The 17,346-nt window shown below is 33.4% G+C and overlaps 2 protein-coding genes across 3 annotated transcripts; both read left to right on the top strand.

The window, feature by feature from the left end:
* Window positions 1-231: 231 nt before the first annotated feature.
* Window positions 232-9,428, top strand: LOC125820558 (uncharacterized). Of its 2 annotated transcripts, none has more exons than XM_049499960.1 (14): window positions 232-286; window positions 379-442; window positions 532-673; window positions 887-1,077; window positions 2,867-2,904; window positions 2,981-3,060; window positions 4,121-4,188; window positions 4,840-5,173; window positions 5,382-5,494; window positions 5,595-5,660; window positions 7,802-7,892; window positions 8,003-8,070; window positions 8,850-8,887; window positions 9,020-9,428. In XM_049499960.1, exons 1-14 carry the CDS (start codon window positions 261-263, stop codon window positions 9,204-9,206), a joined length of 1,506 nt encoding a protein of 501 aa, XP_049355917.1. In that variant the 5' UTR covers window positions 232-260; the 3' UTR covers window positions 9,207-9,428. The 2 variants fall into 2 exon arrangements, with proteins under 2 accessions (XP_049355917.1, XP_049355916.1); XM_049499959.1 differs by having other exon boundaries at window positions 523-673.
* A 6,221-nt stretch (window positions 9,429-15,649) lies between these two features.
* On the top strand, window positions 15,650-17,286 carry LOC125820575 (aquaporin TIP2-1-like). Its single transcript, XM_049499976.1, has 3 exons — window positions 15,650-15,916; window positions 16,363-16,613; window positions 16,691-17,286. The coding sequence occupies exons 1-3, from the start codon at window positions 15,787-15,789 to the stop codon at window positions 17,057-17,059; spliced, it is 750 nt and encodes a 249-aa protein (XP_049355933.1). The 5' UTR covers window positions 15,650-15,786; the 3' UTR covers window positions 17,060-17,286.
* The last annotated feature ends 60 nt before the right edge of the window (window positions 17,287-17,346 follow it).

Here is a 17,346-nt window from a genome sequence, read left to right as displayed (position 1 = left end):
TAACAATTTGTATCAAATGTAACAGATATAATTTGCCAAATATTTGATGAAAATTAAAATTAATTTTTAACAAACATAAAAGGATCAAAACTGTCAAAAAAATTACTTTAAAAATTATTTTGAACCTACTCCTAAACACAAGGGATCGTTTTGCCATTTTCTCACTTTTCAAGCCAAAACTACACATTTTGGTCAAAATATCATTCTTCCGGCTGGTGAATTTAATTTCAGCGCCACCGCCGTCGATAGAGATAAAACAAATGATAGCTTACCGGTCTTTTTTAAGGTGCACACTTACCATTTGCAAGGTCTTTTCATTCTCTCAGTGAATTAGAGATTTAATACGTAGCTTTTTTACTTACCAATCGTCTTCCACAGCGTTGATCTTGCTTGGAAATTCACAAAGGTTCATGTAGTACCGAAGCGCACACAACACTTCCAGGTACACCAATCGCTATTTCTGTATAGAAATTAAATTTAACAAGGAACCGAAAAGGTGATGTTGAAATCGGGTAATTGTAATTGTTGCAGAGGTGTTTTTCTTCATGCGGTTTCAATTATAACTCGAGGACGCATATTGAAGGAGGTTTACGTGTTGACATGGACCGGAAAAAACAGAAAATGGTTGCTAAAACATGGAGACCTGTTTCTACTCAATCAAGGTCTACTGAAGGTGAGTGTTCCTCACTTGTTAATATTAGATTGAGTTGTATTGGAAATTCTAGGTCGTTAAGTTTTCTGTACTTTCACGTTGCTATTGGAAGTTATTAGGTATCCGAATAATTGAAAAAATAGTATATTGTTATGTCAGGAATATGATCTTATGCAATATGTAGAATACACTGTTAAAGATGTGGAAGATTAATATTGGGATTTGGAAGTTCAGGTGGTTTAGGTGATGAGAAGCATGATTTTGTAGGTCAAGTGCAAGAAATTAAATGCACCGTCTCTTCGTATGAGTCAACAGTTCAGAAGGCAGTGCAGGTTAGTGAAGGCATTGACCTAGAAGGACGAGCAACACCTTCTGCTGATGATGAATCACTTTCAGCAGCTCAGAAGCATTCAGTTACAGTCAAGGTAATCTTGTTGGGTTTTTACAACTTGACTAGCTTTTGATGTGTTTCTGTTTGTTTTTTTCTTTTGAATCTTCTTCATCCTGTTCTATCAGTCAATTCATTGTCTAGGACTTTAGGTGCAAGGGTTACTTAAATGCAACATTAATATGCTTTTTAGCTATATTAAAATTGAAAAGAAGAATAAAATTTTCCCAAAATAAGTGGGAATATAGATTACTTAGAGCATCATGGTTACTTTTCTTAAAGCAATGTCTCTGAGCAGCTTCTGTCTGAGCATAGACATCAATGTGCTGGTCAAGTTGCTAGACAAGAAGAGGCTACAACATACCTCATGGAAAGATCAGCGAAGTGTATCTTCTCCTTTTCTGTACGTATTAAAAAAAATACTTGTAAAAATTTGAAGGAAAGCTATAAGCTGCATTCATTCCAAACACACAACAAACCTGCCTGCCAATCTGTCTTTAACTTCTTATGTACACATTTGCCCATAAAACAATACAACACGTGATGAACATTCTTTTTTGAAACTGGTAACAAGTATATGTATATGTGTATATATATATATATATGAAAGACATTACAAAAACCAACCAAGCTTAGCTCGAGTGGCAAAAGGTGGAGGATTTGTGGTTTAGGTCGCAGGTTCAAACCCCACACCATGCAAAGTGAAGCCTGGTATTTAAGTGGAGAAGGGTAGAGGGGCGGACCCATTATCCACCGAATTTAGAAGGTTGTGATTGGTCCAAAGGGCGGGTCATAAACGGATTTCTCGGTTATCAAAAAATAAAATAAAAATAACCAACCAAGCTTAGGCTATTGCTTCACAAGGATTCTATCATATCAACTATTTGGTTCTGCCTCCTTGGCATAGCTTTCTTTACAGCAAAAATTAAACAAAAGAAGACAATTCATCTTCATTTTCTGCACAAAATTGTATTTGTCTTCAAAACCTTTGTAGGTCCTCTCCTTCCAAATTGTCCACCATATACAAGCAGGGACAACTTTCCATCAATTCTTCTGACCAACTGCCCAACACGTGATTAACCTTCTAATATAACAAGTTGTTAACCTAACTAAATGCTAACACTCTTTTATTATTGACTGTTTCAAGTTTCAAGTTTCAAGTTTCAACTCTATCTGGATCTTTGAAATTTCAGTGCATTCCTCAAAAGGGTTTCCAGTTTTTGCTTTCAAGTGATGGTAAGCATGCAAGTTCATGTGTTGCATCAGATGGAAATCCAGAAGAGGTCCATTATCCGTGAATGATATGGTACTGCCATATGCGTATTTTGCATGCCTTGGGAGGACACTAAACTCATAAACAAATGTTTTTAAACTACACTATCCTTGATTATAGAAATATCTTAGTTAATTTTTCTTACATCACTAAATCTGTGTCTGTATGGAAGAATCAGTTGTATCCACATGAATTTGCGACCCAATAAGACTTGTCACGTGGCTAATTAGAAGATGAAAGATGTTAAAGACCTGTAAGAAGTGTTCAACTTTTCTGATGTATGTCTTTCGTTTTATCAGTTTTGTGTCATTATTGTGATTAATTGAGTTCTTACCCGTACTGCTCACCCTTTTAATGAGTAACTTATTGAATAGGTCACATTTTCTGGCTGCATGTGCAGTGTGTTACGTGGTTGTTGTTCTTTACGCGATCTTCACTTTGCACTAATGACACTTGTTATGGATGGTTTTCATCATAAATTCAGAGTTCTCCCACTAAATTGGCTTTCAATTTTCTGCTACCGTTATCATCTCATTTCCAAACATATCTGCAGGCAGGGGCTTCCTTGATGCGTTTTATCAGAGGGAAAGGGTATGACTTTCTGTGTGGATTCTTGTGTATGCTAAAAATGAGGGGCTAATACGTTGCTTTGATATTCTGCTTATAGAGGTGCAACACAGAGGACAATTGAGGAGGAAATGAAAGTAAAAATCATACTTCCATTCTCGCGGAATGAGGATTGCCTCAGTGGGTTGCTTCTTTATTTATGGCTGATTTTGATTGATTCAGCTTTTGTTATTGATTAAGTTATTATTCAATCATAATGATATTTGTAGCCTGATTTTTGCTTCTGATAACGTACTGTATGATTTCTATGACCTACTTATGCTGTTCCTGGACCCTGGTATATTAAGTGATCAGTTAGTTGATCAATCGATGACGTGTCAATCTCAAATTAGTTGTGTTTGGTGATGATTTATGTAGTCTGCTCCACTTGGGCAATTTTTTTTTGAGGCTGCTCCATTTGGGCAATTTCATTCTATTAGGCTGTCTTTTAACACCGCTTAAAGGTTCATTGTAACTGAAAGCTCTCTAAATCTCGTGCTCATCCCTGTGGACCTAATGTAGGTGTAGAAACAATGGTTAATCCTTAAATCACATAGTTGATCGTCTGGATGGATCCTTTGTTTTATTCTGCATTGATTTTTAGAGATCATAGATCTTTTTTTTTGTGATAACCTTCATGTGATTTTAGATCTATTAACACTACCAATCGCCATAGTGTTGCACCTACAAAGTAGTGCATTTGGATGTCTATGTAGGGGAGCAAAACCATCTTGGTTACCCTTCCTCAGTTATTCTTCATGTGTCCTACTTGTATCCTCTGTCTGATGTAGTTATTTGTAATCTTATCAGTATTTAGTGATATTACGGTTTTTTATTTTCCGATTTCCAAGCTTAAGCTCCATTCAGGTCTCCTACCATAGTTTGTTGGCCAAAATTTTGGAGGTATGCTTTGATAATGTGCTTTGATCTATTCTTTTCACTAGTTATGATAATTGGCTTTTGGTCTCTCCTTTGTGATTGATTCTTTATTAGTAGGTCTTTCAATTGGGGGATTAGCATCCACTTCTCTTAATGTTGTTACTACTTGTGAAAGCCACTATTCCATGTTTCTACAGAGTAATTGGAGCTATATTCCTTTTGTATTGGTATATATTGAATATGGGTCAATACTAATTTGAAATCCAAAACAGCTATGTTCAACTTTTTTCGTTTTTAATGTAGTGTCCATAACATATTGCAGTCATAGAAGGCAGTTCTGCTGAAAGTGTGGCAAGAGCATCAGATAGAGTCCAAGCTGTAATTGATGAGGTATGCACCAACATTTGATTTTTTTCGTGCTAGTAGACAAATAAGGCAAAAAAGGAATATTACTTTTTTATCTGTCAAATTTTCTAGAGCCTATAAACTGTGGTAACATGTAAGTATCTGTTTTTGCTCAGAGCTTTTAATTTTATTGTTTTTACTTCTAAAAATGGTCATGCTAATGATTATTGATGAAATGTAGCTGCTGCATTATGGGACCAACACGAAGTACCCAAAATATATCTTACTGTATGTCATGCCTTGCCTTAGGAGCCTTTTCCTGTCATACTATTGGTCCAGGTACCACTTGATTTTGACCTAGAATCTAGTGTGAGCATTTGAAGTTGCTTTTCAATTACCTTTTGAAGGCTCCCTCTCTTTCTCTCTCTCAACTTAAACTAACATATATGTGTTTACTAGAACTCTTAGCTTTTCATGGCACTCACATGCAACTAGTAATTCATAACTTTCAAATAATATTATTTATATCTAGAATGCTCAAGTGTGATCCGTCATACTTGCTGTTGTCATGAGGAATCTCGCTCAACTGTAGCTTGGCGTTCTTGCTTGTGTTATGAAGGATCTTAATATTTTTTTATCTCATTTTTTTATTTGTTGTCACTCAATAAGTGTAATTTGTGCCTCCTTTTCCTGTAGACAGTTAAAAGCCGAAATCTTGACTACTCTCACTTTGTATCACTTCCATTGGCCATACATCCTGAGCTGGTCAACAAGCTCATCAACTTCCAGAACTCAGTTCTTGGAATTACAGTAGTTAATGAAGATGAAAATTTGGAATGTGATTCAAGTGGTAAAACTTCTGATTCGGAAGGTGAGCAGAACTTGAGCGAACCACAGATTGCAGTGGAACTCAAAACTGAAGATTCTAATGATCGTGTTAAAATGGATAAAACCAACATACCACTCGTGAGTTACTCGCCTAAAGTATCTAAGTCCTCTACCTCAGAATCAAAGGCTTCTAAACTTTTAGGTATAAAATCTAAGTACTATGCTACTTTTATCAAAAGATAAAAATGGATTTGTGTACTGTGTTGTTGTAAAAAACTTCTGTGCTGAAAATTCTTATCTCTGCTTTTCCTTCTGAAGTTCATTATAATATCTATCCCTAATGGGAGCATTATTTCCTTCTTTATGTCTTAATCTGTGACCAAATTGACGAATGCTTTTCTTGTCAACAGATTTGGGAATTGAGAAATCCATCTTTATTAAACCAAAAACATTCCACTTGACTGTGCTCATGCTGAAGCTTTGGAATAAGGACCGAATTGAAGCTGCTGCTGAAGTTTTGCGGGTAGATGTTTGTAATTACATGGTCATTTTCTTTTGTTGTAATATCATTTTCTCTGTCTAACTTTTCAAAATAAAATATTTGATTTCCATCGTCTTTCCAGAGTGTCTCACCAAAAGTAATTGATGCTTTGGAGAGCCGACCTGTGTCTATAAGACTGAAGGGTTTGGTAAGTCTTATTCCAAGTTATACAATTATGGATTTCAGGCTGTTAGGTTATACCTTATAATCATACACTTACTCCTTGGCAGAATAGTCATTACACTTGCTCTTTATGATCTTTTTTTCCAAGTTTACTTCTTATGATCTTTTATTTGTCTGTGAACATTAGGTAATGACATCTGAAGGTGTTGCTTGAATATTTGTGTTCCTCCTAGGTTATATCATCTCTTAATTGAAGCTAATTTTGTTTCTACACTGAGCTAGTTGATTATGAAACTTTAACTAGCATGGCAACTCTTTACCCTGAATTTTTGTCTGTGGAGTTTATATTTGCTTTAGCTGTTCTTTGGGTGAATCATCTTTTACTAAGTGGCATAATAAGTAAAGGCTAATGCCCAAGAAGTGGATAACCTATCATTGGTGGGCATGAAATGTTTGAGACTAAAATCTCTAGAAACCCTTTAACTTTTACTGAAGTTGCATGCAAGTTATATTACAAAATAATTACTCATGGACATAAAAAGTTCAGATTAAATTTATAGAAACCCTTAAACTTCTACTGAAGGTTCATGTAAGCCCTATTACAAGATTCAAATATGTACTTTAAAATTTCAAAAGACATGCTAAGAGAAGTGATCAAAACACATCTGCCACTACTCATCCCAGCTCATGTCAGTAGAGGCCAAAACATGAAAATGAAAGGATGCTGTAAATTGAGCAAAAGATGATTAATTGTTTTCTTGCTGTCGTGGACATACTTCACTGTGAAAGTATTAATGGTTATCTCGATGCAGCAAACATATGTCGAATCTAGGATTCATTGATTAAAAGTAAGAGATGAGTGACAGGAAACAAGGGAAGGATAGCCCTAGCGGTAAGGATTCTTCATCTACCACAAGATTGTTAGTTTTAGTCATGATGAGAGCAAGGTTGGAAAGGGTCACTGTTGGGATCCTTTGTAGGGGAGGCGGTGGGCTCCATTTGATGAAAGACATCTTAGAGCAAATCACCTTTCAGTACTCACAGTTTTTAGTATTATGAGCCTAAGATTATTGAAAGATTCATATAGGAAGTGTTAGAAACTAATGGTTTTTATTATTTAGGTTCATACGGATGTAGATCATCTATATCTTTTTTTCCCCAGTATTAAACATTCTTTAAAATTTGACTTTCACTCTGTCTTTTACTTCAAAAGTAAAATGATAGATCTCATACTAGAGATATTTGAAATATCCAACTTTAAGGGTCAAATCATCTAACATGCTTGTTCTTTTTTTTCTTTTTATTAGTATACATGTTTTGAACGTGATACTCTATGTAATATTGCCATGCACCACAAAATTTCAATAGTTGATTTTAGTTGTTCTTCTCAGTAACTTTGTTGGATTTTCCCATTTATGAGAGTAATTGCCAGGCTAAGGATACAGTATTACTTGCTCAGATATGCATATTATCCACTCAAATTTTATTGTATGGATTCAAATGTCTGTTATTGTGCTATAATAGTTTGCTAGTTTCAAATATTTTCTTGTGGTTTGATTATTTCTTATCATTGGCAGTGACTAGGGATTTATTAATAAGCTAATGGCTTGGGGGAAAACACTAAAAAAAACTTGCTTTCAAACAGGATACAGGGAATGAGTAGTCATATTATTGTTAATATATTTTAAAGAAACTGTCACAAGTGAAGAAGAAACATAGATCAGGCCTGCTGACTTTATACGTTTAAAAGGAAGAATTACCGAAAATGACAACACGTAAGAGAAAGTGTAAATGTAAAATAGCAAAATGACTTTTAAAAAAAAAAAAAAATTCAGAAACAACCCAAGGGTAAATGTGTATTAGAGCCTTCGAATATGCCACTGGTAGCAATGTTGACCTACTTGGAATTAGGTGAAAGCAAATGAACAAAATGATTAAGTACTGCAAAAAGAAGAACATTTGCTCTTATATTATATTTAGAACTCCTTTTCATGGGACACCATTCTCTTTCTATAGATGCTTCTTCAATTGGTTGTTGTACGTGTGTGTGTGAGAGAGAGACTATATATCATGTATGCTGGATGTTTCTTGACTGTAGCTTCTAATGAGATTTCACAAGTTCACCATTTTTTTCTGGCTGGAACTCAGATTGTTTTTATTCTGTAGGAGTGCATGAAAGGTTCTCCAGCAAAAGCTCGTGTTGTATATGCTCCTGTGGAAGTAATTGGTGGTGAAGACCGACTTTTACGTGCCTGTCGTATCCATAATTTCTGGTGTCTTCTTCCCTCACCCTACCCATTTCTTGAATCTGTCTGCTATTTCTAAGGGAATTTTTTACCTGCGTTTGATATTCCTTAGCCTTTCTAGAGGTGATCACCAATGCGTTCATTGAAGCTGGTCTTGTTCTTGAAAATGATTTAAACCAGAAGTTAAAGGTATATCTTTCAAGGTGTTAATTCTTTATTCTGGTTAATTTTGTCGGCAATTTCTTTATTGTTTGTCTCTGTATTTTCATTGATGCTGTGTTCAAATACTTTGACTGTTCGATCTAGTGCTGCTGCTTCTTTGCTTTTCCTTCCCCCACTGACCCCTCCACTTTCTTTTCTCATAAAAAGCAATTTATTCATCGCAAGCAAGGGCCTAAGAGTAATAGACACCTGGTAGAGAATCTGTTAATACAGTCAGAAATGGTGCAAACCTCTTTTGAAAAGTGAAACAGTTCCCTTCTCTACCAAGAGTAAATATGTCTACATCCATTTTACTTCTGACACCTTCTCGAACTCAGCATCCTCAAACCCTAACTCATTCTCACCTTTTGCATTCCAACTTTATATGTTTGGAACTTGTTTGTTCTGTTGCATTATGCTTGCTGGTGCTTTCTTGTGGTGGTCATTTGTTTTGTTCTGGTATCAAGTATTTAATAATTGAAGATTATGCTTTAGCTCATTCGAGTACGTTTTATCTTTTATAGTTACTTTCAAGAAAGGCTTGACCCCCTAAAACTGTTTGTGGACTTGCACTTGATAGCAGTTACTTCTCTAGATGTATTCTATTGTCGTTAGTGGCCTTTCTCCTTTTACATTTCTAATACCAGAATGCTTGTATAGCTTATCCATGACTGTCGTGGTGAAAATTGCTAAACTTGTATTGTTTTTATTTTTGTTATCTTCTTGTTTGATAAGTTCCTGATAAGCCTTTTCTGCCCCTTATGCAGTTGCATGCCACCATAATGAATGCGCGGCACAGAAAAAGGTGTCATTTTTTTTATCTTTTATTGCATATCTTGTTTATTTGTTGGCTTAAAGTCTCTATCCATGATTCTATCAGTTGCATAATTTCATTACTTTTAAGGTTAGCACTGACTTACTGTTCTCCAATTGATAGCAAAAAAGGATCAAAAAAGGTTGATTCCTTTGATGCACGAAAGATTTTTGGTCAATATGGCTCGGAAGACTGGGGGGAGTATCTTATCCCCGAAGCTCATCTTTCACAAAGGTTTGTGTTCGATGACGATGGCTATTACCATTGCTGTGCTTCCATCCCATTTCCTGAAGAGATGCAACTTGATTGAGTTGTAGAATCTAGGTTTATAGTTTGTTTGTTTTCTGTTATTGGTAGTATGTTCTTGTAGTTAGTTGTGTTGAATCGCCAGTATACTCTAGGCCGTTTGATTGAAGCTGAGAGTTGTTATTCTGTGTGTGACCAATGTACCCTGAAAGCCACATATGCCTCTCTTTTTTCTTAACTCAATATCATCTGTAGAATTCAATAAATTCATGTCCTGCATTAAGCAACATGATGTACTTTTTTTTTTTTTATATAGTTTGGACAATGATATTTTGTGCTTGAAGATGGTTTCCCATGGACTAGCACTGCTGCTTCTCTTCATTTAACTAGGATGAACTGCTTGTTCCTTTAGCCTCGCTTCTCTTATTATCTTCTTGTTATTTTTGCTTCTGCTACTGCCTTTTTTTTTCCATCTCTTTGAGCCGAGGATCTATAGGAGACAATCTCTCTACATTCTCAAAGTAGGGGTATGATCTGCATATACACTATTCTCTTTCAAGCTCAGCTGTATTTCCCCACTATAGGGGGTTGAAGTTTGTTGCAACCTTTTTGTATTTATTTAGTCGATACATTTGCCTAGCGAATTCAGATTAATCAGACCACGAGTTATAGATACTAGATGATTAAACTAAGAAGAAGGCGCCAGCCTTCAAATGTTCCAAATGGCTCACCTTCCCCGCCATATTTTTTTCCTAGTTAAATTAGCAATTAATTATTATTTCTTAACAATCGTGTAAAGTTTAAACTTAACAGGATAAAAGTAGGGGTGTACATGGCCGGGTTGGTTCGGGTTTCTTAAATATCAAACCAAATCATTTGTGTCGGATTTTTAAATTCAAGACCTAGGGGAAAGACATTCCAACCAAAGATATTAATGATTATGAGATCAAGTGAAATTTACGTTGAGTTTCAAAACTATTACTTCCAAAATAGTAGTTCATTTAATTTGAACTTTCGCTGAGTAAATCTAATAAGGAAGTATTTAAAGTGTTTTTAACGAATTTTTAGTTATTACATTTGAAATTTGAAATTCGAGATCTTTAATTAAGAGTGAAGAGACTTTAATAAAAATATAATAAGTGTGATAACTGACTATGAATTCAATGAAATTCAATATTTCCGGTATGAAGCATAGATGCATATGCAAAAAGATTACCTTCAAAATACTACACTAGTTTTGAATCCTTAGGTGTGTTAGGTAAGGAGGAAGTTGAATGTTATTACATTTTTCATGTTTGATTAGTTAAAAAAATGGAAAAATATTTTTTTTAGGAACATAAGTTCCTCATAAATGAGAAAAACGATTGTCATAATGAGAATAACCAAGAAAAATAAGTTTGACATTGATTGTGTCATATCCACCCTCCAACACACCCCATCTTCACTCTCTCACTCTTTGTAGCCCCCATCACCACCATCCTATACACCACTTCCACCTCCTATAATATTTATCTAGATTATACATAAAAAAATATTGTTTACATGTCAAAACAAAAAAAAAATCAATTATTTTCTTAAAAAAATCTATTTTTCATGAAAAATATTTTTCCCGGTACCTATTAACATACACCCTATTAAAAATTAGAGTAAATTTTCGAATATGCCTCGGATCCAAAAATCATACCCATTATTGATGTTTCAAATCACATGGATGAAGACTATTTATGAGCTTTGAGACATTTCAAAAAAGCATATGACTGCCAGCTAGGATTTTTAATATTTAATTTTAATATTATTAAAAATAAACATGAATAGATATGCATTGACCCTTGTACAATCTCATATTCCCCTTATCATGTTTTATGCTAGAGTGAAAAATCTCATGAACTTCATTATTTCCCTATATAACTTTATTTATACTCCTCCCGTTCCTTTTTATATTTCATTTCTACTATAAATAGTTGGTTCATAATACTTTATTATTACATAAAATCATTGCATTAAGCAACATGATGTACTTTTTTTTTTTATATATAGTTTGGACAATGATATTTTGTGCTTGAAGATGGCTTCCCATGTACTAGCACTGCTGCTTCTCTTCATTTAACTAGGATGAACTGCTTGTTCCTTTAGCCTCGATTCTCTTATTATCTTCTTGTTATTTTTGCTTCTGTTTCTGCTACTGCCTTTTTTTTTCATCTCTTTGAGCCGAGGATCTATAGGAAACAATCTCTCTACATTCTCAAGATAGGGGTATGATCTGCATATACACTATTCTCTTTCAAGCTCCACTAATAGAGTTGTATTTCCCCACTATAGGGGGTTGAAGTTTGCTGCAACCTTTTTGTATTTATTTAGTCGATATATTTGCCTAGCAAATTCAGATTAATCAGGCCACGAGTTATAAATACTAGATGATTAAACTAAGAAGGCGCCAGCCTTCAAATGTTCCAAATGGCTCACCTTCCCTGCCATATTTTTTTCCTAGTTAAATTAGCAATTAATTATTATTTCTTAACAATCGTGTAAAGTTTAAACTTAACAGGATAAAAGTAGGGGTGTACATGGCCAGGTTTGTTCGGATTTCTTAAATATCAAATCAAATCTTTTCTGTCGGATTTTTAAATTTATAAACCAAATCAATAAAACTCGGGTTTTTTAACCTCGGGTTTTTTCGGATTTTCGGATTTTCCCGGTAAAGTATTCATACAAACATATAATTTACTTGTACTTCAAATATTTCTTTAGTCCTATCAAAATACAACTATCTAAGGTGTTTCTTAAAAAAATAACATAAAATATGATATGATTAATGTCATTAAAATATCAAACAAAAATAATAATAATGAAATCGCGTAAAACAAATATTGCAATTAACAAGTCATAATGAAAATGATCATAATTTAAAAGTATTAAATCATGCTAAAATTAGTTTAATAAGTATTAGTTACATGACTAAATATTAAAGGAAATTAAAATTAGATTATGTATTTTAATTGTCTAAACCAATATAAAACTAAAGAACAAATATTCAATATTATTGTCATTCTTAATGTTGAATTGATTTTCTTTTTGCATTAGTATTAATTTGATTTTGATTTAAGTTTTATTATAATTACCAACATCTGTGGACTATAATCTTTATTGAACCATTCAAAATTCTAATTTATAAGTTTCAAATTTGAAAAAATATATTAAAAAATAAAAACTATGAAAAAGTATAAGAAATATTTAAAAACTATATCAAAGTAAATATTTTTATCATAAAATAAAAAATTTAAATTATGTATATAATGCCTGGCTGGTTTGGTCTCGAGTTGATTTTTTTTAGTTAAAATTAAATCAACCCAAATATAATCGATTTTTTTTTTTCAATACCAAACTAAGTCAAACCAAATCACTAGTCGGTTTTTTTTCTGGTTTGACTCGATTTTCGGTTACGTTTTGTACATCCCTAAATAAAAGTAAATTAAAAGTAAACCGAGGGAGTACTATAAAGTACAAATATACCCAAATAGAAAGTTTTGGGTCAAAGATAAAGATCCAATAGAAACTCATGAGGATCTAGCAATTACTACTGGTTTGTTATAAGTCACTGTCGTTCAGTAAGGATTCAAATGATATCGGCAGACCAAAGAATCAATAATAATGGATATGGGCGGTCAAATAGCCGCCTCAAAAATTAGACTTCACCTTCAAGAACCAATAATTCATATAATGTCGTTTTTGCTTATAGTTAATTGTCGATGAAGACATATAGACGCCTTCTCATTTATTGCTCACTATCTTCTCATTCAACACAACTAACCATTCAAAGTTTGAATGTCTTTCAAATTTCATTCATTCCTATTTGTGTCCACAAGTGGGGGTGGAGGTAGCAGTTTGATAGAATTAAAATTTTGAATCCGCTTATTTTTGGAATATAATTTGCTACCTATTGAACACTATAATTTCTTAGTAATTTCTTGTCATGTATATGTAATACACATGTTATGTTAATGAAGCCTTTTTAATATTTCCAATTTGAAATACAAAAGTAAGGGAAATGGTGGAGAAAAGAGACAATAATGGATTAGCTAAGAATCACATTATTATCGATCATTAGAAGATGTTTATATATAATAAGACATTTCATTATCTGAATTCGTCCAATATTTCGAAAAGAATAAAATAACTTTAATAATATATATCCAATCTTTTAATCACAAAAAGAGAGAGATTAATAAATTAAAGTAGGCAATAATTGTTGGAGAGAGACATTAATTAACAATTAAAGAATATACACACCAAAAAGCTAATATTCCACAATGGCAAATACTTTAATTCAAAAGTATAGGCAACTACCAAAACACGACAAGAAGTTTCGACCAGATTCCTAATCTATCCATCCCTGCCAGTGCCAGCAACTAATTACCATTAATATTATTAAACCCCTAAGTATTCAATATAGCATTAGCTAAACTAACAACGACAATAATAATATACTCAGTGTACACAATTTCTCACAAATAGAATTTAGAGAAGATAGAGTGTACATAGATTTAACTTCTACTTTGTATTATTATATTGATAAATTTTTTATTCAAATAAATTATCTTTCAATTTGAAAATAGAAATAGAAATAACGAAATAAAATGCTATTAAAAACTATACATGATTAAGTCCACTTAAATTTATATCCACACATTTCATAAAAAAAAATCAAAGAAAAACTAGGCCCCCCCATATTCTCAAGTTTATAGTTGGTCGGTGTATTTGGTGGACCAAACTTTATTTGTCTCAGTACTCATGCCACCATAATCTCTACTTTTCTTTTTTTTGAAAAAATAATAATCATTATTTACCCCTTAGAGGACCCCTCCACCGTTCAATGTCCTAAAAGTCGGGTCACATGTTTTTTTTTTAATTATTTTATATTTTATATTTGAAAATTATTGATTCGATCAGCTTGAATTTGTATTAATAAAAATGAATAAATGAGTAATTTAAAGAGCATATTATAAGTTATGGTCATTAGAGCTGGAATTCAAGACCTAGGGGAAAGACATTCCAACCAAAAATATTAATGATTATGAGATCAAGTGAAATTTACGTTGAGTTTCAAAACTATTACTTCCAAAATTGTAGTTTATTTAATTTGAACTTTTGCCGAGTAGATCTAATAAGGAAGTAATTAAAGTGTTTTTTTAAACGAATTTTTAGTTATTTCATTTGAAATTCGAAATCTTTAATTTAAAGTGAAGAAATTTTAATAAAAATATAATACGTGTGATAACTGACTATAAATTTTTCGGTACGAAGCATAGATGCATATGCAAAAAGATTACCTTCAAAATACTACACTAGTTTTGAATCTTTAGGTGTGTTAGGTAAGGAGGAAATTGAATGTTATTACAGTTTTCATGTTCGATTAGTTAAATATTTTTAAAGAAAAATAAGATTTTTAGAAATGAGGAAAACGATTATCGTAGTGAAAGTAGCTAAGAAAAATAAGTTCTACCCCAATTGTGCATGTCATATCCACCCAACACACCGCCTTCATTTATTATAGTATTTGTCTATTTTATATACAAATTTTACGTCGTTCATGAAAAAAACATTCTCCTTGTTACTAAACTCACCAACATGTTAAAAATACAGTAAATTCAATCCTGTTAAAATTGATGAATACACTAAATTTAAATTTTCTAATATACCTCAGATCCAAAAATCATACCCATTATTGATGTTTCACATCACATGGATGAGGACTAATTATGAGCTTTGAGACATTTCCAAAAAAGCATATGACTGCCAGCTAGGATATTTAATATTATATCATTAAAAATAAACATGAATAGATATGCATTAACCCTTGTACATTCTCATATTTAGGGATGACAATGGGGTGGTGTAGGGCAGGCGGGGCGGGGCGGGTTGAGCTTAATCCATAAAATTTTTAATTCGCTCCGTCCCGCCCCGCATAACAATTCTTTTCATTTTCAACCCGCTCCATTCCGCTCCGCATAATTTTTTTAATATTTTTTTTTCTAGTTATGTTTGATACTAAAAATAAAATTCATAAAAACAAATTCATTTTTCCATTAAGTTATATTAATTTAATAGGATAGTGACTTAAAATTTTATTTTTTAGAGGTCAATTGGGAAATATGTAAGAAATTGTATTATTTTTTATTGAACCATTTTCATTTATTATCTTGAGTACTTTAGTAGATTTAATGAAATTATCTTAATAAATAATGTTCTATCACTCTTATAACATGTAAAAAATTAAAATTAAGTTTGAACCCACATAAAATCACATATACCCGCAATCCGCCCCGTCCACATTAATTTTTAAAAACCTACTTCAGCCCGCACCACACAACCTTAAACCCGCCCCGCCCCACATAGCCTTAAACCCGCCCTGCCCCGCATCCGCCCCGCCCCATTGCCATCCCTACTCATATTCCCCCTTGGCATGTTTTATGCTACAGTGAAAAATCTCATGAACTTCATTGGTTAAACTTTATATTAAAATATATTCCTACTACGTATACTTGCTATATATATGTGACAAAGAAATGCCTATTTGTGTCATCCAAAAGCAATTTTCTCTCTAAGTCTATTATTAGTAGTGAATTAAATTATTTTTTATAGTGAAAATGGCTGGCGGCGTAGCTATTGGAAGTTTTAGTGATTCATTCAGCGTTGTGTCTCTTAAGGCCTATCTTGCTGAATTCATCTCCACACTCATCTTTGTCTTCGCCGGAGTTGGTTCCGCCATTGCTTACAGTTAATAACTCCTCCTATCCTATCCGATCCGATCCGATTTTTCATTTTAATTGTCTCACTCATTAGAACAGTTTCAACTTTGGTTTTATTGCTTCTGACTCGATCGAATTACGTCCATATATAGGCACATAACATGGTTAATGCTTATTCTGAATTCATATCAAATAGATCGATCTCATGATTTTAAATTTATTAGTTCTAGATCATAATTAACTCCTTTTGTTTATTGTGTTTTTGATAGCTTATTTATAGGTGAGTTTTTGATACAAATACCGTGTTTAAAGTCAACTTCTACCAAACTCATCATAACCTTTTACTAGTATAGATCCGCTTCTGATCATGCATATTACTAATGCAACTATATGCACATGTAGATTTTATTTTTGTGCGTTTTCACTATTGATGTATGAGAGATTTTAAATTTAGTATTGTTTGGATATATACAGGCAAGTTGACAGCAAATGCTGCACTTGATCCGGCTGGGCTCGTAGCTATTGCAGTTTGCCATGGATTTGCTCTATTTGTGGCCGTTTCAGTTTCAGCTAACATCTCTGGTGGTCATGTTAACCCTGCTGTCACCTGCGGATTAACCTTCGGCGGCCATATTACCTTTATCACTGGCTCCTTCTACATGCTTGCTCAACTTACCGGCGCCGCTGTAGCTTGCTTCCTCCTCAAATTCGTCACCGGAGGATGTGTAAGCCCTTCAATTTTTACCTATTTATCGATTTTTTTTTTTTAGATTACTAATTTCACTTTTTACGACGATCTCAGGCTATTCCAACCCATGGAGTGGGAGCTGGTGTAGGGATAATTGAAGGACTTGTGATGGAAATAATTATCACATTTGGTTTAGTGTACACTGTATTCGCAACAGCCGCTGACCCGAAGAAGGGTTCATTGGGCACAATTGCACCGATTGCTATTGGTTTCATTGTTGGAGCTAATATTTTGGCTGCTGGTCCATTTTCCGGCGGATCAATGAACCCAGCCCGTTCATTTGGACCTGCAATGGCTACTGGTAACTTTGAGGGTTTCTGGATCTACTGGATTGGTCCATTAGTTGGTGGTAGTTTGGCTGGTCTTATTTACACCAATGTGTTCATGCAACAAGAACATGCTCCTCTATCCAATGAGTTCTAAATTAAATTTGTTTGAGTTTGATTTGTGGGTCTAAAAAAAGCCCATTCGAATTTCGTTTTTAAAAAAAGAGGGAAGAAAAAGCAAATGTTTTTTTGTTGTTTCTTTCTTTGTTTTTTTCCAATTGTTATTTTGTTTTTCTAGTTATTGGTTTGCAGTTGTATATGCATTATCTTTTGGTGAGATGTTCTTGTCATGATGCTTTAATTTGATGAAATCGTTCGCAATCATTCATTAGTGTCTAGCTTTTTATTATCTTTTTGTAATTCCATTATTGTCCAGTAGTATGT

The sequence above is a fragment of the Solanum verrucosum genome, unplaced genomic scaffold, assembly GCF_900185275.1.
Source record: "Solanum verrucosum unplaced genomic scaffold, falcon-dt-bn FXZP01000117.1, whole genome shotgun sequence".
In the NCBI taxonomy this organism is placed as follows: domain Eukaryota; kingdom Viridiplantae; phylum Streptophyta; class Magnoliopsida; order Solanales; family Solanaceae; genus Solanum; species Solanum verrucosum.
The sequence above is the reverse complement of the archived record's forward strand: the minus strand, read 5'-3'. Positions and strand labels throughout refer to the sequence as shown.